Here is a 25,146-nt window from a genome sequence, read left to right as displayed (position 1 = left end):
CTGCTGCCTAATTCAGGGAGGAGTGGAATTGGCTGGGACTCTGGAGTCTGTGCCCCCCTCTCCTCTCACTTTCCCCTCAGAGACACTATAGCTGCAGGACTGTCAATCCAACACAGCCCCAAACACACACACACACACACACACACACACAATAAAGACCTTGTAAGAGAGAAAATGATCTAATACTGATCTACATAATGCTGTACAGTCCTCTAAACAAACTTTCTCTAAAGGTTGCAGACAGAAGACATTCATGACAGAAACGGTAGTTACTCGTTACACAAGATTCATCAGTTCTAGTTTAATGTCAAACACAGTCATGAACAATTTTGCATCTCCTCACTTGCAAGTCTTTGGACTGTGGGAGGAAACCCACGCAGACAGGGGAGAACATGGCATGCAAACTCCACAAGGAAAGGACCCAGACCGCCCCACCTGGGGATAGAACCCAGGAGTTTCTTGCTGTGAGGCAACAGTGCTACCCACTGAGCCAGCGTGCCACCTGAAAGTTGATGTCTGCCTGCTTCTCATTCTCATGGCCTGATTGTAACATCTACGCTTACACCAGTAACAGCTTTTTATTAGGAGATACAACTAATATTGAGCAGAATTAAGCTCACCCTATTGGTCCGGCCCTCTACAACTTGGCCCTTTGGAAAATTTACTTGCCCACCTCTGCTGTAGACTCTTAAGTGTCTGGCCAACAATATAAATGTTTTGATAGAACCGGTTGACACATATTACAGTATGTGTCACTAAAATATGATGTACCTCGGAACTTCACTACAAAAATCCAACTTATAATTGTGACACGTGAAAGACAACATAGCTGTCTGAGAGCCAGTTTGCAAAAAAATAGCACATTTCTGAAGATATACAGTATGTACATATGTAATGAGGGTAAATGTGTTGAGTTGTTTTAAGGCCTTTTAACATAAATAATGTATCGATCCACATAGATTATTGAAGCTAAAGGTAAAAATAAAGAGCTTCACCAGAGACTCTAAAGAACAAGTTATAAATTAAAAATGAAGTTTTGTGTTTCCTTAAAACTTTCGACAATTCACCTTCAGTTCAGGTCAATTGGTGGAAGGTCAGAGGAATTAAAACACACTAAGGCTTCTTTTACCTGGGTAGTGCTATTACTTCACGGCAAAGGGCGGCACGGTGGCTAAGTGGGTAGCACTGTCGCCTCACAGCAAGAAGGTCCTGGGTTTAAAAGCTATTGAAGTTATTAATATGCTGAATATTTTAAATGCTATTGAAGTTATGAATAAAAATCTGTTTTTTATTATGTAATAAGGGTAAAAGTGTCAGTATAAGAGTTGTAGTATGTAATGTGGGTTACACTTGATTAAATACAACTTGTATTGGAGCAATTTGATGAATATTTTAAAAGCTATTGAAGTTATTCATATGCTGAATACTTTAAATGCTATTGAAGTTATGAATAAAAATCTGTTTTTTATTATGTAATAAAGGGTAAACGTGTCAGTATAAGAGTTAATGTAAGGTAACATTAGTGAAAGTTGTGGGAACGTTCCCTGTTAGCTGGGAAAATTGTCCATGACTGTTTGATATAATCTTGTGAACTGATGAATCTTGTGTAATGAGTAACTACCGTTTCTGTCATGAATGTAACCAAGTGTAAAACATGCCGTTAAAATCCTAATAAACAAACAAACTTCACAGCAAAAAGGGCCTGGGTTTGATTCCTCCACTGGGTGACCAGGGTCCTCTCTGTGTGGAGTTTGCATGTTCTCCTTGTGGCCTTGTGGGTTTCTCTGGGTGCTCTGGTTTCTACTACAGGTCCAAAGACATGCAGTCAGGACAATTGAAGCTACTGTGCGTCTGCCCTTTGATGGACTGGCGACGTATTCGAAGTGTTTCTCCCCTTCCGCTTAGTGAAGCAGGCCCACCGAGACCCTGACCAGCATACAGCGGTGGTAGAACAGACAATGAATGAATGAGAGTAGCGTTTCTGTTCTGGTAGAATGAAGCCATGCGTCAGTATGACCACAAGAGGGCACCACATACCCAGTAACTGAGAAAATGCGTTTGCGTTTAAATCAGACCTAATTGTTTATTTACAGCGATTAAAATAAGACATGACTCGATAAAATGTATATAATTGTACGTCATCAAATATTGAGTAATGGGATTGAAGCGAAAAAAAAAACGCTGTGCCCCGTGTGAGGCTCGAACTCACGACCTTCAGATTATGAGACTGACGCGCTGCCTACTGCGCCAACGAGGCCGCGTATGAGTCTCGGTTTAGTCTCTATTAATAGTAACTGTTCCCACAAATCCTACCGAAAACATGAGTTCGTTCCCTGCTTTGGGTGTGTTCGTGTTTCTTCAAAATTAAGAAAATACGACGCAAATGTGCATTATAGCTGACGGTAAAGCTCCACCAATTTTGATTAGAGTTGCAGTTTTATCAACCACTTTTATTCCTTCACTAATAGCGTTTTCCATACTTGAAAAACGAATTAATTCTATAATAAAAAAATACTTACATTCATGTAACCTTTACTATGCTTTGAAATAAATAAATATATTTGTTTTCCTTATTCAACCGTAAATAAAGGCCAAGACGAGAACAAGACCCATACCAACTGATACCAAGACAAGAGCAAGACCCATACGACCTCAGACCAAGACAAGAACAAGACCCATACTACCTCAGACCAAGAAAAGAACAAGACCCATACTAACTCAGACCAAGACGAGAACAAGACCCATACTAACTCAGACCAAGACAAGAACAAGACCCATACGACCTCAGACCAAGACAAGAACAAGACCCATACTAACTCAGACCAAGACGAGAACAAGACCCATACTAACTCAGACCAAGACAAGAACAAGACCCATACTACCTCAGACCAAGACGAGAACAAGACCCATACGACCTCAGACCAAGACAAGAACAAGACCCATACTACCTCAGACCAAGACAAGAACAAGACCCATACTACCTCAGACCAAGACAAGAACAAGACCCATACTAACTCAGACCAAGACGAGAACAAGACCCATACTAACTCAGACCAAGACAAGAACAAGACCCATACGACCTCAGACCAAGACAAGAACAAGACCCATACGACCTCAGACCAAGACAAGAACAAGTCCCATACTACCTCAGACCAAGACAAGAACAAGACCCATACTAACTCAGACCAAGACAAGAACAAGACCCATACTACCTCAGACCAAGACAAGAACAAGACCCATACTAACTCAGACCAAGACAATAACAAGACCCATACTACCTCAGACCAAGGCGAGAACAAGACCCATACTACCTCAGACCAAGACAAAAACAAGACCCATACCAACTGATATCATGACAAGAATAAGACCAATACTACCTCAGACCAAGGCGAGAACAAGACCCATACTACCTCAGACCAAGACAAAAACAAGACTCATACCAACTGAGATCAAGGACAAGACCTATACCAACTAAGACCAAGACAAGAGCAAGATCCATACCTACTGAGACCAGGCAAGAACAAGATCTATACCAACTGAGACCAGGCAAGAACAAGATCTATACCAACTGATACCATGACAACTGAGACCAAGACAAGTCTAAGACCCATACAAACTCAGACCAAGACAAGAACAAGACTCATACCAATTGAGACCAAGACCAGAATAAGACCCATACCAACTAAGACCAAGACAAGATCTTTCTCTGATAAAAGTCTGGATGATTTTTGTCTTTGACATTGAGAACTCACTGTTTTTTTTTCTATAACAAGATCAAAACTTGGGCTCATCTGACCGCAGTAAATGTTTCTAAAGTCACAAAAACAAAGTCAATATGGAGTTAAGAGTCATGTCATTTAGGTCAAACGACAACTAAACAAACATTGCTCCTGTAAGAGATGAAAAACTTTCTAAAGTAGGTTATATATTGTAATAAAAAGTATTAAATAAAAAATACTTGTTTATTACAAAAATAATAGAATTTGTATTCTATTATGCTAGTCCACCACCACTGAGACCCAGGTTGTAATCTCAGCAGGTGCTATCGGCCAGCTGGTTGCCTACACAGACATAACTGGCAATGTCTGAAAGGGAGCGTGGCCAAAGCCTCACGACGGATTGGTGCCATTTTTAAGGTGTATTCCTGACTCACACCCAGTGTTTCTAGGAGACCAGACCCACTGCAACCCTGGCCAGGATAAACAGATGCTAACAAATAAATAATATATATAATTTGTTGTTTCTTCTCAGCCCTGGGACTTTAGAAATACAGTAGGTGCAGTCAAACTAGTCCTAAAAAAGAACAATTCAAAATGATTTAAACCTCAAGACTGCTATAGTATACATGTGCTATTTACAAGTGTATGTAAATGTTTGACTTTGAATTTTTGAAAGCACTTGTTCCTCATTCTGACTGAAGCATATGCCAGCTTTTTCACATGACCTTCAATTGGTAGTGACTTGTGGGGGTTTTGGTTCAAAGCATAAAAAAATCTTTGATAAGAGAGTTGTGCCTGAGTGTGCCACGTTATCACACGCTGAGAGTAAATACAAGCTGCCGGAGCTCATATCTTTCTTTTTTGTGTAACCTAACTATCCACCTGTACACCGACATGTCAGGGCTGAACATAACGCTGGGTTACTTCATTGGTGTGGTGGCTGTTTCTGGGCTTGCCGGGGTCGTGGTGAGACGACAGAAGCCACGCTGGAGCTTTTTGGGAGAACTGATTGCTGCTTTTGCGTTGGCAGCCTGCAGACTAGAGGTGCAAACCATTTCTGAGATTGGTCAGTGGGCTGGAGGTCTGGGACAGGATGTCGCCCTGACCATGCTTTTTCTTGCTGTAATGACCCATGCTATCATTATGCAGGGGGTCACCGGAAATCCTTCGGTAACCTTAATGAACTTCCTTCAGAAGGAAACAGGTGTCGTTACCACAGCTCTTAGCGTAGCAGGTCAGTTTGGAGGTGCACAGCTGGCTCTGCTATTTGCTGGCTGGTATTGGGCAATGGAGCTGACGGACTTGCACATGATTAAAAACATGATGATGTCTCAGTGCAGTACGTCACTACAGGCCTCTGTTATACAGGGGATCATCACTGAGGCTGTATGTGCACTCATCTTTCACCTGGTGGACCTCAGTTTACGCCGCAGGTCAAAGCTGCTCCGGATTCCACTTCTAGCACTACTGCTCACCTTCCTCTACTATGCAGGTCAGTCAGTAACAGACCTGCCACAATTATTTCTCATAAATTAATTGCATTTACCTATTACTTTTTTATGCTTCCATAAATATACAGTATATAACATGGTCATAAATTCTTGCTTTTGATTGGCTGGTGGCAAAGTTTTTTTAGAAAGTATTTTGGAGTCCAATCATTATAACATAGCATCAGTGGCAGTAAAATAAGATCCACATTTGGATTTTTTAAGTGTAAAATGAATTAAAATAACAAGAAACAAATACAACAGAATGTGTTAAGCTTATTTTGTTTGAAAAGCACAGTATTCTCCACCTGAAACTACAAGCAATTATGAAATGGTAACTGTAAACAATTCCAGTAGCAACAGCTGGTGTTGTAGCGACTGGTGGTTGTGGTGTTTCAATATTTTGTAGCCCTGTTTATGTTTTTTATGACAACGCAATAATAAAAACCTATTGCCGTTCCCTTTTAAATTTGGCACTTGTAATGTCTCATTCCAGTCGAGCTTCTGTTTACACAATCAACGGTCTGCACTGTTTCTTACCCCACCCATACAGCCAACTTCAATACGTTTGGTCAACCCTGGTCAAGAAGGGCAACTACATATACAGTGGGGTCACCACAAAATATGGTATTATAGATATAAAAATATACCATACCAGAGAGGACTGTGCAATGGAAATGGAGCATTTGGGGTTACCAAATCCTCTAAAAGATTTACTTTAAGACAAAAACCTGTACATTAACATACTACATTTCTTATGTCACACCTGAACTCAGCGGTCATTATGCCAGAGATCAGAGTGAGTATCTCCTCCAGCTCCAAACATGGTCCATGACATTTGATTTAGCAAATCTGTTCTCTACATAGCGTAACATTATAAATATAAAGAGTATGAATAAAACAGGTGTTAACATGAATTATGATGTTCTCTGTGTGCTTTCAAGGAAACTCCTACACATCAGGTTATGTAAATCCGGCGCTGGCCTATGCGCTTACCTTCACCTGTCCTGGTCATGCCTTCTGGGAATATGCTCTAGTGTACTGGCTCGCACCTCTTACTGGTAAGACACCATGAACTGCAAAACATAAAACATAATTTACATTCTTTTACATCTCAGTACTTTAAATTTGTTCAGCCAAAAATGAAACACACCATTCTCACTTTATCTAAAGTGTGTATACTGTTTGTGTATACAGTGTGTTTTATTCATTTCCAGCAGATAGTAATTGATATTTAAATGAAAAGCTGAGTTGGAAATCTCTCTGCACCACTTCAGGGAGAAATGTGATGCTCTGATAAAAATTGACCGACATGAAATTCGACACCACCCTCGTGCGCATGCGCAGCACGTGTTACTCAAAATTGTGCACCCCTGCCTATAGTTGCGTTCCTACAGGAAAACGCGCTGTAATAAATATTAAATATTTCTTTTTTTTACATGTTTAATCTGTGTACAATGTTTTCCCCTCACCAAACACGATGTCTCATGACCAGATACGAATGTGCTGACTTTGTGACATTTAATCTTGTTGCCAAGAGCAGCTTTGAGAGACCGTTAGCATCTTTATTAGCTTGTTGAACTGCAATGAACTGCAACCTGCTTTGTTTAGCCATGATAACTATTTTAAATCTTGACATTTATGTTCATTTTTCTGTTCTTTTAACAAGTCTAAAGTCACTTTGAAAGGTAACTTTAAGGTGTGGTTAATATTTTAATGGTACACTCCAAGGATGCCGGTTAACAGTCCATGAGTATCTGCATCTCTGGTCCTATTAGTAAGATAAAACACTGATTTACGCACCCCAACCAAGTCCCAAGATCCCCAGCAGAAAAAAAGGCAAAAATCTTTGTAATCCCTAAACTACAATGACATACATGCCACATACAATTGTAAATTCTGTAAACTTTACCTGTCACTAAATCACTAATGTGCATATTATCCATTTTAGGAATGACCCTGGCTGTGTTTCTCTTCATGGGTAACATTCCATTGCTGTTCACCAGAAACCTGCTTTTCTCGAAGAAGTCACGATTTCGTCAACCAAAGGGGAAAACATCTGAAGAGAAAAAATGCTCCTAAGACATTTAATGATGTAATGTTTATTGTTCGTACAAATGGACAACTTGAATCTCCTAAAATCACATCTGTGGCTCTTTATGACCTAAAGAGATGTGCAAGCAACAAAAAACAAGCAATCATGAAAAAAAAAAAAACTCATAAATGCACTGATTGGGTATTTTTCATTCTCTCCAACCACATCTGTTGTGGTGACACAAGCTGCAACATAAACCATGAACCAAATTCAGCACTGCAATGATCACAAACTGTTAATACACACTAAGCATGACATAAGAAAGTAGCTCGTGTCCAACTACACGCCTACAATGAGTACTTACAGGGTGTTCCAAATAAAAAGAAACTTAAAAGAAGCTACTGCTGCACCTGATACACTCATACCAGAACACTGACTACACTTTTGGTCAATGTGGTGCAAAGAATGGTCCACTATTCAAATAGATCCTGGTGGTTTTACCAAATATATTGATGAAGTTGAGATAAAGGAATACAAACAATACAGCAAAACAAATGGGCTAGAGTCAGTAATTGTATACACACAAAGTGAATTTACATAGTAGGCTCATGAAATGGCTAATAAATGTTCATACAGAAGGTGAGCCTAACAAAGTGTTTACTGAGTGTATTTCATAGTAATAAAATGTTTACCTTTTATTTAAGTGTGATTTAGTGTACAGTTCCTACTAACAGGGACATCAGTATTTTAAACATTATTCACATAGATTCATACATCAAACTGAGAGGGAGCTGATGTGTGCTTATCATCTTCTTTATGTTGTATGTGCAGATGTATTAAGCTCAACTTGACAACATTACACCATTACACTCTTTTTTTCATCCACAGAAAGATATAAAATGGTTGATAAGTATTACAAAAGGAAATGAACAGTATTACTTCTAATAAAACATTTGATGTTTTATATGTGATTAAAAAGATTCTAAGATATAAAATGGTACCTCAGATATCTATGTGATCTGTGGCTTTCCACATACACTTTCGAATAAAAAATATTACTCATTTTGGACCAGCAGACAAGCCCATGAATGAAATGTTCATACCATATAATTTACTTATACAGCACAACTGGAAGTCCTTAGCATTACCTTTCTAGATTTCACTAGATGTACCATTCATTAGAGCTGTAATCAACCTTTGGAGTTTGTTTTAGTCTTAGGAAAAAGTTCTAGCATCAGCAAATCAGGCTTTAATTGTGTGCTCAGAGATGCCTCCAGCTAACACATTTTAATGACATGATGTTGTCAGATTGAATTACAGCAACTGAAACTTCTAACAAAGGTCTGAGCAGAATATAAATTAATGAATCTTGATTAGGCTTGCACTCATGAGGTAGGACTTGGGATGACCGGTGTTCCAACATTTGATTTATTAGATTTCTCCCCCTGGGCCACTGCTTTGGATGAAGGATGAGCTTCTGTAAACATAAAAAAACATAAGTTAATAAATGATACAAAAATATACAAACTTGATTCAAAAAAATGAGTTGGATGGTTTGAACTTTACCACTGAAATCATTTAGTCCAACAGTTTAAGAGAAATGTGTCTCCACAATTGAACTAAATTTAGGGATTTTAGCATTTACAAAATGAAATGCCCATGACCTTCAATCCCTCAGATGGTACTGCATTAAAAACTGACATGCGTTTGTGATTAATATAACCACACGGACTCGGGAATACTTCAGAAAACCCTTTTCAGTAAACACAGTTTCACTACAAATGCAACTTAAGACAAATAACTACATAATCTTATAATTATCATAATTATATAATCATATATTAACGAAATCCAAAAATACAGTGAACTTCTTTGAAGTTAATTTAATCTGAGATGGACAGAAGTTTTCCAGGCCAATGAGGAACATAATACTTGTATCTTGACAACATCCTTTTCTGAAGACAGCTGAAATGCTACGTCAAGCAAGGACTGGAAGAGGAGGGGGGCAATTTCACAACAACAATTGGTGTCCACAGTTCCCACTCCATTACAGACCAATGTAAGAAGTAAAGGTGGTAAACATGCAAATGGTAAACACACAAATGATAAACATGACCTGGTGCTAATGTTTTGTGGTACTGTTTTGCCATCAAGTTCAGAATGAGTGTATGTATATATACAAAAAATGTAATACTTGAATTGAAACATTAAACATTTTACTGTTGTAATAAAAATGTACAACAGAATTTTAATAAAAACAAACAAAAACAGAACTGTACCTGTCTGGAGCTGATTCTCTAATTGAGCCTGTGGTTGGTCCACCCATAGCTGATGTTTAGGATTGTTGGGAAACCTTTTAGTTTGACCACAGCTGAGACAACGCACTACTGTCACTCGTTGCCCTCGAGAACCTCTTTCTAATAAAATACAAGTTAAAAAAAATACAGTTTACAAAGATATATACATTTATACCAGTAAACAGCAGAAAATTCCATATTTTGATTTCAAATTGGGAAACCACTTACTTCGTTGTCGGACAGTTGATGTAACTCCAGGAATCAGTAAAGCGGAGCATTTCTTACATAGAGTCCTTTTAACTGAAGGGTCTCTGAGAAGTTAAGATATGTGATTAAATATTATTTTTGCCACATGTTTACTGGTGTATAATCTGAGATGGGTGGCGGTGTTTTGTCTAGTTGTTGATGTGCTTGTGTTTAATAATGTAGAATTACTACTGGTAAAATATCTCATCCCCTTTGTCAAGTACATTGGGTGAAGAATGCAGGAACTTATTATAAAGCTGTGATGTACTGTATGTATGTATGTATGTATGTATGTATGTACAGTGTATCACAAAAGTGAGTACACCCCTCACATTTCTGCAAATATTTCATTATATCTTTTCATGGGACAACACTATAGAACTAAAACTTGGATATAACTTAGAGTAGTCAGTGTACAGCTTGTATAGCAGTGTAGATTTACTGTCTTCTGAAAATAACTCAACACACAGCCATTAATGTCTAAATAGCTGGCAACATAAGTGAGTACACCCCACAGTGAACATGTCCAAATTGTGCCCAAATGTGTCGTTGTCCCTCCCTGGTGTCATGTGTCAAGGTCCCAGGTGTAAATGGGGAGCAGGGCTGTTAAATTTGGTGTTTTGGGTACAATTCTCTCATACTGGCCACTGGATATTCAACATGGCACCTCATGGCAAAGAACTCTCTGAGGATGTGAGAAATAGAATTGTTGCTCTCCACAAAGATGGCCTGGGCTATAAGAAGATTGCTAACACCCTGAAACTGAGCTACAGCATGGTGGCCAAGGTCATACAGCGGTTTTCCAGGACAGGTTCCACTCGGAACAGGCTTCGCCAGGGTCGACCAAAGAAGTTGAGTCCACGTGTTCGGCGTCATATCCAGAGGTTGGCTTTAAAAAATAGACACATGAGTGCTGCCAGCATTGCTGCAGAGGTTGAAGACGTGGGAGGTCAGCCTGTCGGTGCTCAGACCATACGCCGCACACTGCATCAACTCGGTCTGCATGGTCGTCATCCCAGAAGGAAGCTGACGCACAAGAAAGCCCGCAAACAGTTTGCTGAAGACAAGCAGTCCAAGAACATGGATTACTGGAATGCCCTGTGGTCTGACGAGACCAAGATAAACTTGTTTGGCTCAGATGGTTTCCAGCATGTGTGGCGGCGCCCTGGTGAGAAGTACCAAGACAACTGTATCTTGCCTACAGTCAAGCATGGTGGTGGTAGCATCATGGTCTTGGGCTGCATGAGTGTTGCTGGCACTGGGGAGCTGCAGTTCATTGAGGGAAACATGAATTCCAACATGTACTGTGACATTCTGAAACAGAGCATGATCCCCTCCCTTCGAAAACTGGGCCTCATGGCAGTTTTCCAACAGGATAATGACCCCAAACACAACCTCCAAGATGACAACTGCCTTGCTGAGGAAGCTGAAGGTAAAGGTGATGGACTAAACCCAATTGAGCACCTGTGGCGCATCCTCAAGTGGAAGGTGGAGGAGTTCAAGGTGTCTAACATCCACCAGCTCCGTGATGTCATCATGGAGGAGTGGAAGAGGATTCCAGTAGCAACCTGTGCAGCTCTGGTGAATTCCATGCCCAGGAGGGTTAAGGCAGTGCTGGATAATAATGGTGGTCACACAAAATATTGACACTTTGGGCACAATTTGGACATGTTCACTGTGGGGTGTACTCACTTATGTTGCCAGCCATTTAGACATTAATGGCTGTGTGTTGAGTTATTTTCAGAAGACAGTAAATCTACACTGCTATACAAGTTGTACACTGACTACTCTAACTTATATCCAAGTTTCATGTCTATAGTGTTGTCCCATGAAAAGATATAATAAAATATTTGCAGAAATGTGAGGGGTGTACTCACTTTTGTGATACACTGTATGTATGTATGTATGTATGTATGTATGTATGTTTTGTGACTTTGCATATTTGACTTACTGCTATACATTTAGTTTATTCTGTTTTCCACTTCACTAGTCAGCATTTAACAATATTTAAATAAATCTACACGTTTGTAAAATCACATTTTCCTTAACTTTGTATAAACTAATACTCACTGTCTCAGGACCAGGCGCTTGGCGATGGTCTTCTGAGTGAAGCAGTAAAATCGGGCCAGTTCAATGTTCTCTGGGTTTTGGGCTAACACACAATGAGCTGCCTGGAATAGATAAATAATAATCATTTTTAAAAAAACAACTTATAATTTAGCGAGACTTTGTGTTTTCACCACTGACATGCACTTAGTTATTTACCTAACTCACCTGGTAGAGAAAGTTGAGTCTCTGAAAAGCTTCCTTGTCTTTTATATTGCCCGCCATAATTATAATGTAGATCTTTCTTCATTAAATATCAAAACATTGAAGGTGGGTTTAATTTTAAACATTTAAGAAAGACATGCTTGCTTATTTATTCTTTACTGGTGTTGGAGTCAGAACGCGTCGCAAATCGCCATCTGTTGGTAAGGAGAGCGATTCTAGAAAGAGTCGATACACTGATTCGAAACATTGCTTGGGAGTCGATTCAATACAATGGAGAGAACGTATTGGAGTATTAAAGAGTTAAAATTCGATAAACTTTGCAATTTTAACCCATTCGTGTATAAGAAATCGCTTTAGTTTAATCAGCCAATCAATCACAGGGCATTACTCACGTATCCATTCAGTTTTACTGTGATGTTTTGCTGTAAGCTTTACTCTGTTCACTGAGAGGTAGAACAGTGATTTTTACAGTTTAAGACGACACCGTTTTCGCATCGCATCTTGGAGTCGTATCGCTAAATGACGCGAATTTTTGAATGAATTTAAATATTGTAATATTGAATTCCTATTTTAGCAAACACAAGGAAAATGTTTATTGGCCCGTACGGGGATCGAACCCGCGACCTTGGCGTTATTAGCACCACGCTCTAACCAACTGAGCTAACCGGCCATGTGTGTCACGTTAAAGCAAGTTATAACAGTCTTACAACAAGTATATTTGTGCGTATTTGTACTTTATTTTTGGCAACTTGCAATTTTACTCCGCTGCATTTTCATAAGCAAATGTATTTATTTTAATAACAAGGACTGAAAGGATTTCCACATGTGCACTGGAGACGAATTGTAACAAGGATATACAGTACATCAAGATTAGCAGAAATAAAAAGTCATGTAATTAATAATGCCTGTAATAACAGACATTTTACTATGAATTAGTCGTTTTGTCATGCATTTAGTCTTTTTTTTTTTTTTACTATGCACGATTTACCTGCATGTGTTTGTTTAACAACCAGCTTTAGGTAAGACTTTGCATGTGTTTGTAATTTTATGTTGTTGTTTTGAAGTGGTGCGGCTTTGACATGGTTTTGACATGAGAGAATTAAACAACTATAAACATTATTTATGGATTGGCCTCTCTCAATCATTTAGAACATGCTGTTATCTCTTGAGCTGTGAAACAAACAACTGAAAGCTCTTAAGTCGATCCACGAAAATATCAGAAAATTTTAGCTGACCCGCGACCTTGGCGTTATTAACACCACGCTCTAACCAACTGAGCTAACCGGCCATGTGTGGTTTATATCTACTACAAATTTTGGGACCCATGTTAACATTAACAGGAACCAGTTTGTTCTGTTGCATATTTGCTGTGATCGCACACACACTGGAACCTACCTACTAGTCAGTTTTGAGAAGTGTAAGAACATGTCAAACTGCCTGCGCCCTGGAGATTGAGTTGGGTAGCTGCACATATGGGTCTGTAGCTGAGTAGCCCCTGATAGAGCAATCCATGCCGTGATGTTGTCAATCCAGTTCATTCTCTATTTTCTGAGTCCTTCCACAAACCATAACACTGCCTTCAATGTTGTTATGTAGGGGCTTCATCACATGCCCAAAGAAACGTAACTTGTGGGACTTAATGTGGTTCAGTATCTCCTTTCCAGTATCTAGTTTTCTGATGCATTTGCTCTCAAAAGCCTGGATATGTCTTTCTCCCTCTTTCTTTAGTGTCCAGGATTCACGTCCATATGTGGCTTCAGCAATCACAGCATGGTGATGGTGTTATTTAACTTGTTCTTCCATATCCTTTTCAAATTGACCATTACTGCTATGTCCATTGGCATTGACTTCACCAGCACATTCTGTTGTATTTTATTCTCTACTTACCAAACATGATTGATGAAATTTGATAATCCAAGTATATCTTGTTAGGTGTCGAACTGTTTCAACAGGGAATAAATGTAATAGTAGTAATTAAATCTGTTTGAATAGTAAAAACCTGTTTATTGCTGTGGAAAGTTGTAAACCTGGATCAAAACTTACAAATGAAAAAAATCAGTTGCATTGGCCGGGAATCGAACCCGGGCCTCCCGCGTGGCAGGCGAGAATTCTACCACTGAACCACCAATGCTTGATGAAAGATGCTGCAAGCTAAAATATGGCGATGAAGCCAACTGTTAGAAATATTTTAGATAAGACACTAAAAAGACATGCTTATCACGGTTATGACCATGGAAATGTGCGAATGTCTCCATGTGGTCTATAAAGAAGGTTGCATTTAGTCCATCTATGCAATAAGAACCTCAAATAAATTAAAATAGTGAGAAATATTGCAACATATTGCATCAGATAATCATATGCAGCACATACAGGGTCTCCTGCATCATTGTTTGTTGCTGACAGTCATAAGATTGCACAATAAACGATCAATTTATTACTGCTACTTCGTGTTATATATTAATTCCCTCGCATTATCAATTCTACAGAACTGATACTTTTACCGATATATTTTCTGTTAGAAGAAGGCCAAATCAAGAATGTGTAAAAATGTGTATTTTTGATGCAAGAGCAGCAATTAAGACAAGTCTTGGGCCCCTCACTTGTGAACACATCTGTCACAGTGGTTAAATGGGAAAAAAGTCGATGCCCTTTGCTGTTCTAATGAAGAGGACCCATGCAACTGACCAATACTTCTGCATAGTGCCTCCTACTTCTAGATGGTTCTTGGTAGAACCAGGAAAAATTCTTCAATACCACAAAACAAATTCATATTAATCATATTAATAACTTTGGTAAAGGCATGGACTGAATTGGATCAGCGTTCACCAACCTATCTGAGAAATTCCCTCAAATAAGTGAGGGAATTCCACATCTAATAAGTCAGCTCTTCAGATATTACAGGGGTAATAACCTGCTTTCTGGGTGAGGAAAATGAAATGATTGGGATGCTTTGTCTGGTGTCAGCTATCTTCATTGGGGATGTCAGGGCAGAACTACAAAGAGGTGGTTAAAGACATGCCACTGTATCACAGTCTTGACTCGAACATTTCACTTTCTTCAACATGTTTGAACATGTTCATCAGGACATTTGAAAAACTGAAAATGGTCCACTTCTGTGCAGGTTGTGAGTTAAGCCAACTTTTTTTGTTATAAACACACTAAGTTCTGCTGTCATATTAAGAAAATATTGTACAACACGTTGTATTCTGTTGATGTACAGTCGACCCTTGAGTTATGAATTGTTTAACGTTCACAGCAACACCAATACAGTTTATCAATAAAACCATTATAGCTCAGCCGATCAAACATATGATTATTTTGTTGGTACACTGCTGGGAAATGAAATGTGCATGAAAAATCTAAGAACTAAATCTATGTGCAGGTAAAAAAAAGAGTTCAATTTAATTAAAACTTAATAAAACCTTTTCAAATGTCATGAAAAGATCTGATGCATTGGCCGGGAATCGAACCCGGGCCTCCCGCGTGGCAGGCGAGAATTCTACCACTGAACCACCAATGCTTGTTTATCCCTCCATACATTACACCCAGAAATCCATCAGTTAAACACACAGAATCTAAAAACGCAGTGGAGAGCAACTATTACTGTGATACAACAAGTATAATACAGTACATTGAAATAAAATAATAATATAAAATAATGATCAAAATGATGACATTAATATATTGGTTTTATTAGTGTATATATACACTATTATATGTACATAACAAACAGTGGAGTATGTCTTATGTATAGTGTATACAATGTAGTGCATATACTATAATGTATATAATGTAGTGTATATACTGTAATGTATAATGTATATAATGTAGTGTATATACTATAATGTATAATGTATATAATGTAGTACACATACTATAATGTATCGTGTATACAATGTAGTGCATATACTATAATGTATACAATGTAGTGCATATACTGTAACGTATAGTGTATACAGTATTTAATGTACATAATGAATAGTGTAGAGTGTATGTCTTATGTATAGTGTATACAATGTAGTGCATATACCGTATAGTGTATACAATGTAGTGCATATACTGTAATGTACAGTGTGTACAGAGTACTATATGTATTAGATGTCAATCTTTCAGAACTTTCAGAACTACAACAGCTATTATGATTCCTACCCACAACTATACGACACAATCTTCAGATGCTAAGCTGATCAGTAAAGTGTGTGTGGGTGCTTTATAAAAGACACATGGCTACATCTTGACTGGTTGGAGGACTGTTAACAAGCCGAGTTAATAAGGTACTGTGCTATTAAAATTCTGATAAACTTGGTTTGATTACATTCCAGTAACATTTGATTTATTGTGCTTTTGATTAGTTCCACCTTATTTTAAATGGTAAAAAGATTAAACTGTGCACTTTTAAAGTGTGTTAATCAGGTTAAATTAGGTGTGCTGGGAGAAGGAAAAACCTAAAATGTGCAGAGCAAGACCAGTATGGAGTAGCATGCCTTTACACAAATCATTCCTAGGATGATGATGTTTGTAGGGTGACTGGGCTTCTCACAGTCTGTATTACTAGCAGGTCCAGAGAGAACAGCACACAAACAAAGCCACATTTCCAAACACAAACTGACATCTACACAGCAAAGTTCCAAACAACTTTTGCCTACTTTAGAGGCTAAAACAATCTGGCAATTGGTTTCAAAGTATTTTAATAAAAAATCTTTTTGCTATTTTGGTAATTCATTTCTGTTGTAAACATGTTAAATAATAATGAATTGATTTTAAAGGAGTAATAAAAAACACATTAACAAGAGGACATTGACCGCTGTATTTATCTTGTAATAAATGTTAGTTGCTACAAAACATTCATACACAAACAGTCTAAAAACGTTTTTAAAGTACATAACATACACAATTTACCTTATGAATGTTTTCCTGGTGTTAGAAAAAAGTTCACAATTCCGGAATACAACAGTTCATGCTTAAAAGGACAATAAAACCAGGTAACCAGTAAAACTTCTACTGGTCACAGTGGTTTTATTTGCCCTACCTTCAATATTAAAGGAAACAAGACAAAATGGACACAACAGGGACTGTTTCACGGTAATCACTTTCCTTATAGAAATGTAACTAACAAAGCAAACACATTTCTTCCTAAGTGATAATGCTTCAGGACAAATGTGATATCCTGCAGATGATAGAAAATACAAAGAAACACTGATGAAATCCCATGCAGCTTAAAACCATGTAAGAAAGGCTACAGTGACACAACGGAGACGTAACATTATAGACAAACCCATCCACATTAAGAGAAATCCTTGCAGTGTGGTGGAAATACTTGTAGAAATGTTCTTTTGGCATTACTGGTTGGCACAGTGGTATGAAACGTGGCACAGGTCTGAGTCAGTTTAGTTTGCTGGGTTTCACAGCATGGCCCATCCAGAAAGGGTACTAACGGTTGTTCTTCATGGCGTCCTTGGCAGCAAAAATGAGCGGAGTGAGGCTGGATAGAGGCTTCGCCAGTTTGAGGAAGGGATGCTACAGGAAAAACAAAGTCAAATAAAAAATATGCACTGCATTTTATATTGCATTTTCTGACTATTAAAACACAATTTCTAAAAGACGTTTAGAAGAGTGCCATGCTTGAATAAGGTGTACATACAAGAAAAGCTTGGTACTGTAAACTGTGAATTTGATTACATTGTTGGTACACGACTCTATACTCTCCTCCATTACCCCACTTCATTCTTATTTACCTGTAAAAGATCTTTGCTGCTGCCCCTCTTTTCTACATCCATCTCTAAGCAGCGAGCCAGAAAATCCCGAAAAATAGGCGACAGTTTTTCTGGACTTTGTAGTTCCGGGGTTCCATTAGTGGCGATGAGGTAAAGTGCCTAAAACAAGCAAATGTGACGGAAGTGGATGAAACAGGTCGAAATCAACTTGAATGTCTGATGGTTTAATGAACTTTTAAACTGATGGCAACATCCTAAACTACATTCTTTACACTAGTGTGCTGAGGAATCACAAAAAAATGGTACTAAATAAAAAAAAACCCATCACATTACACACCATACAAGCCCAACCAAGTTAGCAACACATCAAGTATTTGCATTACATTTGCAGCATTTAGAAGACGCTTTTTTCCCAAAGCAACTTACAATTATGACTAATACAGTTTGGAGGACCTTGCTTAGGGGCCCAACAGCGTCAGCTTGGCAGTGGTGGGATGTGACTCCAACATTAAAAAAAAAGGCTAAATATGAAGCCTAAACTCACCCTAAGTGGATTCTCATTAAGGTACGGTGGCTCCCCCTCCACCATCTCAATAGCCATGATGCCCAGAGACCAGATATCCACTTTAGGCCCATAAGCTTTGCGGGTAACGACCTCTGGAGCCATCCAGTATGGCGTGCCCACCATGGTGCTTCTCTTGTTCTGCTCTGGAGTGATCTGGGCGCAGAAACCAAAGTCCGCTGCGAATTGCACAAGCGGAAACAAATCAGAAAAAAATAAATGAATAATAAGTTTTAATAAGAGTATTTTAACGTCCTTATTTTAACAAGTCAACATGTTTCAGCAGAATTTCAGTTGGGAGTCGAGTTCTAGTTCTGTTTCTGTGCTTTGACATACTGAGTTTAACAGAGCCATCCATTCCCAGCAACACATTGTCACTCTTGATGTCTCGATGAATGACCTGGTTGGCATGAAGAAATTCTAGGGCCTGTAAACACTGCAAAATAAACAGAAACAATAATTATTAGGTGATGTAAGTGCTGAATGTCTCTAGGTGGTCTTTAATTAATGAAGAATGAGGAAATTCCAATAGGCCATATGTTCCTCTAAGAACCTTGTTGTTTGCTTTCACATGATGAGGACGAATGATTTAAGAATCTATTAATGGAAATATGGAACTGGGCATTGCAGGTTTGACAGCATTTTTCTCACCTCTCTACAGACGGCAGCGATCTGAGCCTCGTCCATGCACGTTTCCGTCACCACGTCAGTCAGTGAACCGCCAGCCAGGTACTCCATTACAACAAAAAGCTCTTCTCCTACCAGAAAACTATAAACAAGAATTGCATTATAGTACTACTGTCTAAGACACATTGTAAAGTCCTTATTAATGTACAACCCAAAATGTTAAAAATGTGAAGAGAAGACAATTATGTTTTAACAAATTAACTTTGTGTGTATGAAAATCACGCTCATTCTAATATTGGGACAGGGTTACGTTTGCCTAGAGTATAGTTACAGAAAGACATAGATATATAAGGTACCTGTCTAAAAAGTTTACAATGTTTGGGTTTTTAAGTTCCTTCATCACAAGAATTTCATTAATAATTAATTCCTTCTTGGGTTGCTTTTGCAGGTTGATCTGCTTAATAGCCACCTACAAAACAATGAGAAAAAGACAAATTAATGAAGATATACAACTACATATACTGTACATATCATCAACAATTTTCTTTACCTCCTGTCCGGTAGCAACATCGATGGCTGTGAACACCGTTCCTGAGGCTCTGTGAAAAAAGGAAATGTTATGTCCTGGATACCACAATACGTGAAGCCTATCAGCACTTAAGCTCCAAACCAAAGCTCACCCTTGTCCAATCTTCTCATATCGCGTGTACTTCTTTTTAGGATCTCCAATACTGACTATGGTTCCTAAACACGAAAGAGCAGAGAGAAATGTTTTAGTTTAATAGCGGAAAGCTACTAAAGATGTGGGGTAAAGGTGTAAGATCTGCTTCAGGCTTGAAGCCAAAATCACACCAGAAACTTGCAGTTTGCATAACCCTGTATAATATACAACATGTAAGAATCTCTGCGATCTCTTTTTAATGACGAAGGAAATCCACAGATATTAAAATGAATTGTGTACAGTTACACAGTCAAATGAATAATTAATTAATAGCCAGCGTTAGAAGTTTAATCATCTTTACTACAGTAAATGAAGCACCAATATGCATAATTAACTAGTCATATCAGTATTCTGGACAGGTGTATCCACTGTACCAGGTAAGTGGACAGCCACAGTTGAAAGAAAGACAGTATCCCCACACAGGCTGCCCCATGGTCACTAGAAAAGGCCTATTCATTTAAATCATAATGAATTTCAAACAACAACAACACGAGGCTAGCCGCTGACTATTCTTAAACAGATTTAAACTACAACAGAAACTAGACCAGCTTAAAGAACATGCTAGATTTGTAATGTTACGTAGTTACATACACTAATTGTAACCGACAGTTCAGAATGATGGTGTGGGACAAAAGAAAGGACTTGTTAATTAACCTGCAATTAAATTAAAGTGCAACCAGATAACGCACTTCACTGACTGATCAGCTGTGACCTGATCCACAAAGCATGATGGTCTCATTAATGGTTTTGATTGATACAAACACCTCTGTGTTTAATCAGTCTAAGAAGCAGAATGAGCACGTAAGTAAGTACACAGACGTACTTAATTTATCCATGATCTCCTCGTCAGACATCTTGCCCTTTTTGGCTCTCTGTTTGTCCGCAGCCTTAGACGCAGCATCTCCATCAGGAGAGGTGACCGGTGGAGGGAGGGGGTCAATTACAGAACGCGTGTTCACCTGTGTAGTACAGAAGGAAACGAAATGCACATGTAATGAACCCGTCTATTAAGCATTCAACTGCGACAGCTTGCATCACTGCTCATTATATACTTTTCAATGCAGATGATTCCAAATACTACTTCTGAATAATCATTAGGATAAGATATCTGCCTCATTGTAAACGGGCATTACTTACCCCCTTGGTGTGTTCCGGCCTTGGCGCGACAACAGGTGGCGGCGACTCTTCATCGTCGTCTTCGTCATCATCAATGTTCTTAATGCCTGGTGACGGCTTCTCTGTGCTCTTTTTAACAGGCTGCATTCAAATACAAAACATGAATTGCTATAGAACTCTCAAGAATGTAAGAATGTATACATATATACACAGGTTCTGGAAGTTCTGTTAACTGTTCAATACTTACCGAATGCTCTCCTGAAGGAAAGCCGTCCTTCTCTATACAAACATTGAGTGGAAAAACACGAGTTACATACAATACACACAGGGAAGAGTTGCCAATAAATATCCAATAGTTTGTCATTTGTTCTATCAGTGTTATTCCTAGAAACTCAATACTGTTGACAGCTTTATTGGAGCTGCTTGGCATGTTTATCTCTGTAATCACAGATACAATTCCTATCTTTCTATCGGTGTTTCTTTCTTAACAATAATGAAAAACAAGGTTTTGTGCTCCTTCACTCAAATGCATACTGCAAGTTAAATCTTAATCTAATTCTGACAAAATTAGCTGAAAGCACCTGAAACTGATTAGCCTGCATGTAGCTGTTCAATTCTTTTGTTTTATTTTGTGTCTTAGACACAAAGTTTGAACACCACAGGTCAAATTCCATTTTTTGTTGCTTTACTACATGAAAATAAATCAACACTAAATGTAACACTTTGGAAAATGACACCTAAAACGTTAAATCTGCCATAAATATTTCATGTGATATAATTTATTAAAGTTGAAGCTATTGTGTCAGTTCCCCCGATATGTTAAATTCAGCAAAATTACAATATGTAACTGCATTCAATTGTGCAAAAAAATTGTTCACTGTAAAAGGTTAATGATCTTTTCACCTAGAAAATATACACAACATGATTTGAGAATTTGACCAGGGGTGTTCGAACTTTTACACTAAGCAAATTCAGAAAATGTTCTCATATTTCTTAAGATAAACAAAGCCTAAAATCAGATTACATTATAATATTGCACACGATAGTTATCATCAATGCATCAACCTAAACAATGTTAATTATATTTATCTTTTCCACAAACTAGAAACTATCAATACAATTTTAACATTTTGTAAATATATATTTCAACAACCATTTAAAAGCTGTTTGTGTGAGGATGCCCAGATTTTATTATTCAGAATGATTAACTAAAGTTGGAAAAGAAACTGGACTACTTGACTTGTTATTTAAAATATCTGTGCAAAGTGGATAAAATGATAACACAATTCTGATCTGATAATAATTTAGCAGTTTAGGGCGTGCATGCTCTTTGAACAGACCCTAAGATTTCACCTGAGGAGAAGCTGAGGTACTTCTGCCTGCCCGTGTTTCCTGTAGAGTCATAGAACTTGAGAACATCTAACACAGCTTGTGGGTTCTTTTTCTGTTCAGATTTGGTAATGTTGGATGTCTGCAGTAATCGTGCCCACTGCTCTGGCATTCCCTACAACACAAAGCACAGATAGAAGATATTGGTGTCTGCAAATGAACTGCATAAGTATGTCAGTGTTCATACATACAGTACATGCTTATTCAGCTTCTTGGACTGATTAAACACAGAAGTTTTTGTATCAATCAAAACCATTAATGAGACCATCATGCCTTGTGGACAATGTTAGAAAGCACTTGTGATCAATGTTTAATGCAACTAAACCATAAATATGGTCAAATCAGTTAAGCTTCTCCTCATCTTAATAACTACATAACATACAATGCTTGGCTCAACCTTTAAGATAACAAGGGCAGATTTAAGGTCAATTTGGACCCCAAAATGTCCAGAACATTCTGTTGTATAGGTTAAGCTTGATATGACTGCACATTAATCTGGCTAGTGACTGGTTAGTGTCTGACCTTACTGTAACCTCACCATCTACTTAAAAAATGGTTTGCGTATTTGCATTCCTGGACAAAAACGTCTCTCACCGTAAACTCTCCAGTGACAGCATCAAAGCCTACATGTATGGTGTGCTCGAAATCTGAGGGAGGAGAGATCTCGGGACGTTCCCTGTCTCTGTCTTTCCGCCTTCCACCTAAAGCACAAGAAAAAAACAAGCAAAGCAATCTTACTTCAGCAAAACAGAACTAAAAGGGATTTATCTGTCTGTGGTCATAAACCAAAGCAAGAATCAGGTTCATCCACATAAGTACAATTAGATCTTGTTCCAATTCATTTTATGCACACAAACATTCTCACACTCTCAAACATACAAACCTTTCTCAGCACCAGAGAAGATGGAGATGATTTTGCTGCGAGGTTTCTTCTCCTCGGGCACGGACGGCAGCGGCTTGGTGCTGTGATTGGCCAGCAGTGTGTGATCCTTCCCACCGCCACTGAAGATTGTGCTGCTCATCCTTACAGGTGGGGCTGGAGGCTTGTCCTCATGGTCCAGATTGTCACACATGGTTCAGGAGGAATAATAGACAAGCGAGAAAAAGAAAAAGGCAGAGATGGATGGAAACGTGTGAAAAGAAATGCAGATGAAGGTAAGAACCAGAGGAATTAGAACTAAGGAAGAGAGTGAATGAAGGGAGGTGTACACAGAGAAACACACAGGTGAGATATACAAGTGCACACATTAAACCTGAAACAGAACAGCTCAATACACTTACTAACCTACATATCACTAAACTGTGCACTTTAACACACAACAGTCTACCAAACATCCCACATCCCAATTTACAGTTGTTTAGAATATTTAATGCATAAAAAAATCCACCACGTTTGTAGGACTCACAGTCTCATAATGCTGCGAAATAATGATTTCAGAGGTGAAGTGTAACACTGCATGCCAAGTCATATTTACTGCACAACAAGTCATCAGTGAAATGTCTAGCCCACTGTTTATTTCCTGCAGCTTATCTAGGACTTATTTGCATTATGGAGCAAATGTTTGCAAAAGCTTTGCTTTGGTGTGCTCTTGTTTTATTGACATGTATTGAATTAAACATAAAATCCAATAAAAAGTTAAATGTGGAAGACTTAAGGACTGTACGGCAATTGTAGCCCAGTGGTTAAGGTACTGGACTAGTAATCAATAAGGTCACTGGTTCAAGCCCCACCACTGCCAGGATGCTGCTGATGGACCCTTAAGCAAGGCCCTTAACCCTCAATTGCTCAGACTGTATACTCTCACCTTGAATAAATCAAAATTTGCAATCATGCATTTTATCGAACAGGGTTGGTGGTAGCTGCTGATTATCACCGGCACCTTGTTGACAGCATTAACCCTCAAACGCTTGCATTGTATTCTCTTAGACTTTATCTGAATAAATGCCAAATGCCTGCTAGATGCCATTAATGCAAATTTAAAGATTTGCCAATGTAAGATGTCTGCAAGAACCGTGCCAGGCTGCCACTGTTGGGCCCTTAAGCAAGGCCCTTAACCCTCAATTGCTTAGACTGTATACTGTCACAGTGCTGTAAGTCGCTTTGGATGAAAGCGGCTGATAAATGCTGTTAATGTAAATGTTAATCAGTTAAGCTTTTCAACTTGACTGTTTAATACACAATGCTTGATTTAGGGCCAATTTAGCCCCTAAATTCAATAGTTAAACTACAACCAGGAAACTTCTCAAAGCCATGAAATATCGCGATACTCAAACGACGTGCTGTGATTGAGTATCGCGATAATGTTTTCGATATCGACCAACCCTATCAACTATCAGTAGCTTTAGGTTACCGTGTTGTACTTGTCTATTAGCAACACTGAATTTGAGAGGTATTTAAATTAAATGTGTGGTTAATTAGTTTAAATATGTGTATAATTATTGAATTAACTAGATGGCAACCTGAATCTGATGTAAACGATACAACAATAACAAACAATCACAGGCTAGCTGTAATGCTAACTAAGGCTGTCTAGTCTAAACAACACTCCTAAACGTTTCTCGTTTCACTTTCTTTTTTAAATAAGCATGTATTTACTATTAATAAAAACAAAATATGATTAAAGATGTGAATAAGCAGCTCACCTGTGCAGCTCCACTCTGCAAACTTCCCCAAAACTTTGCCAGAAAGCACTCCAGAACTCTGCTTTATTACAACTCACCCAGCTCTACACCCTTCTTATCAACTAAACACACACGTATACAGCAAATACTTGTGATTAAAGTGAAAATCAGAGCTACACTTGTGCAAAAGTCTTCATTCTTTGTAGTATTTTCAGCACAATCAGACAGAGGGGGTGGTTTCCCACCCGCTGCCACTTTTCTTATCCCCTTTGCGTGGAGCGGTAGCTTTTTTTCCCAAAGGCACCTGTTTTGTGACACAATATTTCTTCTATGCCGATTG

The 25,146-nt window shown here is 38.4% G+C and overlaps 3 protein-coding genes and 4 non-coding genes across 7 annotated transcripts; 1 reads left to right on the top strand and 6 right to left on the bottom strand.

Annotated features, from left to right (window-relative positions):
* Positions 1–2,184: 2,184 nt before the first annotated feature.
* On the bottom strand, positions 2,185–2,257 carry trnam-cau (transfer RNA methionine (anticodon CAU)). Its single transcript has one exon. It is a non-coding gene; the product is annotated as a tRNA-Met (tRNA).
* Positions 2,258–4,603: 2,346 nt separating this feature from the next.
* aqp12 (aquaporin 12) lies at positions 4,604–7,434 on the top strand. Its single transcript, XM_063012532.1, has 3 exons — positions 4,604–5,211; positions 6,151–6,267; positions 7,158–7,434. Exons 1-3 carry the CDS (start codon positions 4,614–4,616, stop codon positions 7,286–7,288), a joined length of 846 nt encoding a protein of 281 aa, XP_062868602.1. The 5' UTR covers positions 4,604–4,613; the 3' UTR covers positions 7,289–7,434.
* A 469-nt stretch (positions 7,435–7,903) lies between these two features.
* Positions 7,904–12,237, bottom strand: rpp21 (ribonuclease P 21 subunit). Its single transcript, XM_063012533.1, has 5 exons — positions 12,059–12,237; positions 11,855–11,955; positions 9,767–9,849; positions 9,521–9,658; positions 7,904–8,718 (listed from the first exon to the last, which is right to left on the bottom strand). The coding sequence occupies exons 1-5, from the start codon at positions 12,113–12,115 to the stop codon at positions 8,627–8,629; spliced, it is 471 nt and encodes a 156-aa protein (XP_062868603.1). The 5' UTR covers positions 12,116–12,237; the 3' UTR covers positions 7,904–8,626.
* A 414-nt stretch (positions 12,238–12,651) lies between these two features.
* Positions 12,652–12,725, bottom strand: trnai-aau (transfer RNA isoleucine (anticodon AAU)). Its single transcript has one exon. It is a non-coding gene; the product is annotated as a tRNA-Ile (tRNA).
* A 1,390-nt stretch (positions 12,726–14,115) lies between these two features.
* Positions 14,116–14,186, bottom strand: trnag-gcc (transfer RNA glycine (anticodon GCC)). The gene has a single exon. It is a non-coding gene; the product is annotated as a tRNA-Gly (tRNA).
* Positions 14,187–15,504: 1,318 nt separating this feature from the next.
* trnag-gcc (transfer RNA glycine (anticodon GCC)) lies at positions 15,505–15,575 on the bottom strand. Its single transcript has one exon. It is a non-coding gene; the product is annotated as a tRNA-Gly (tRNA).
* A 1,191-nt stretch (positions 15,576–16,766) lies between these two features.
* Positions 16,767–25,041, bottom strand: pak2b (p21 protein (Cdc42/Rac)-activated kinase 2b). The gene is made up of 15 exons (XM_063012392.1): positions 24,828–25,041; positions 23,068–23,361; positions 22,779–22,885; positions 22,149–22,299; positions 21,043–21,074; positions 20,817–20,936; positions 20,503–20,638; positions 19,639–19,702; positions 19,509–19,557; positions 19,315–19,427; positions 18,983–19,100; positions 18,668–18,767; positions 18,314–18,510; positions 17,791–17,928; positions 16,767–17,572 (listed from the first exon to the last, which is right to left on the bottom strand). The coding sequence occupies exons 2-15, from the start codon at positions 23,255–23,257 to the stop codon at positions 17,486–17,488; spliced, it is 1,602 nt and encodes a 533-aa protein (XP_062868462.1). The 5' UTR covers positions 23,258–23,361; positions 24,828–25,041; the 3' UTR covers positions 16,767–17,485.
* Positions 25,042–25,146: the final 105 nt, after the last annotated feature.

Source organism: Trichomycterus rosablanca, chromosome 17, assembly GCF_030014385.1.
Source record: "Trichomycterus rosablanca isolate fTriRos1 chromosome 17, fTriRos1.hap1, whole genome shotgun sequence".
NCBI lineage: Eukaryota > Metazoa > Chordata > Actinopteri > Siluriformes > Trichomycteridae > Trichomycterus > Trichomycterus rosablanca.
Note: the sequence above shows the minus strand (reverse complement) of the source record. Positions and strands in the feature narration are given on the sequence as shown.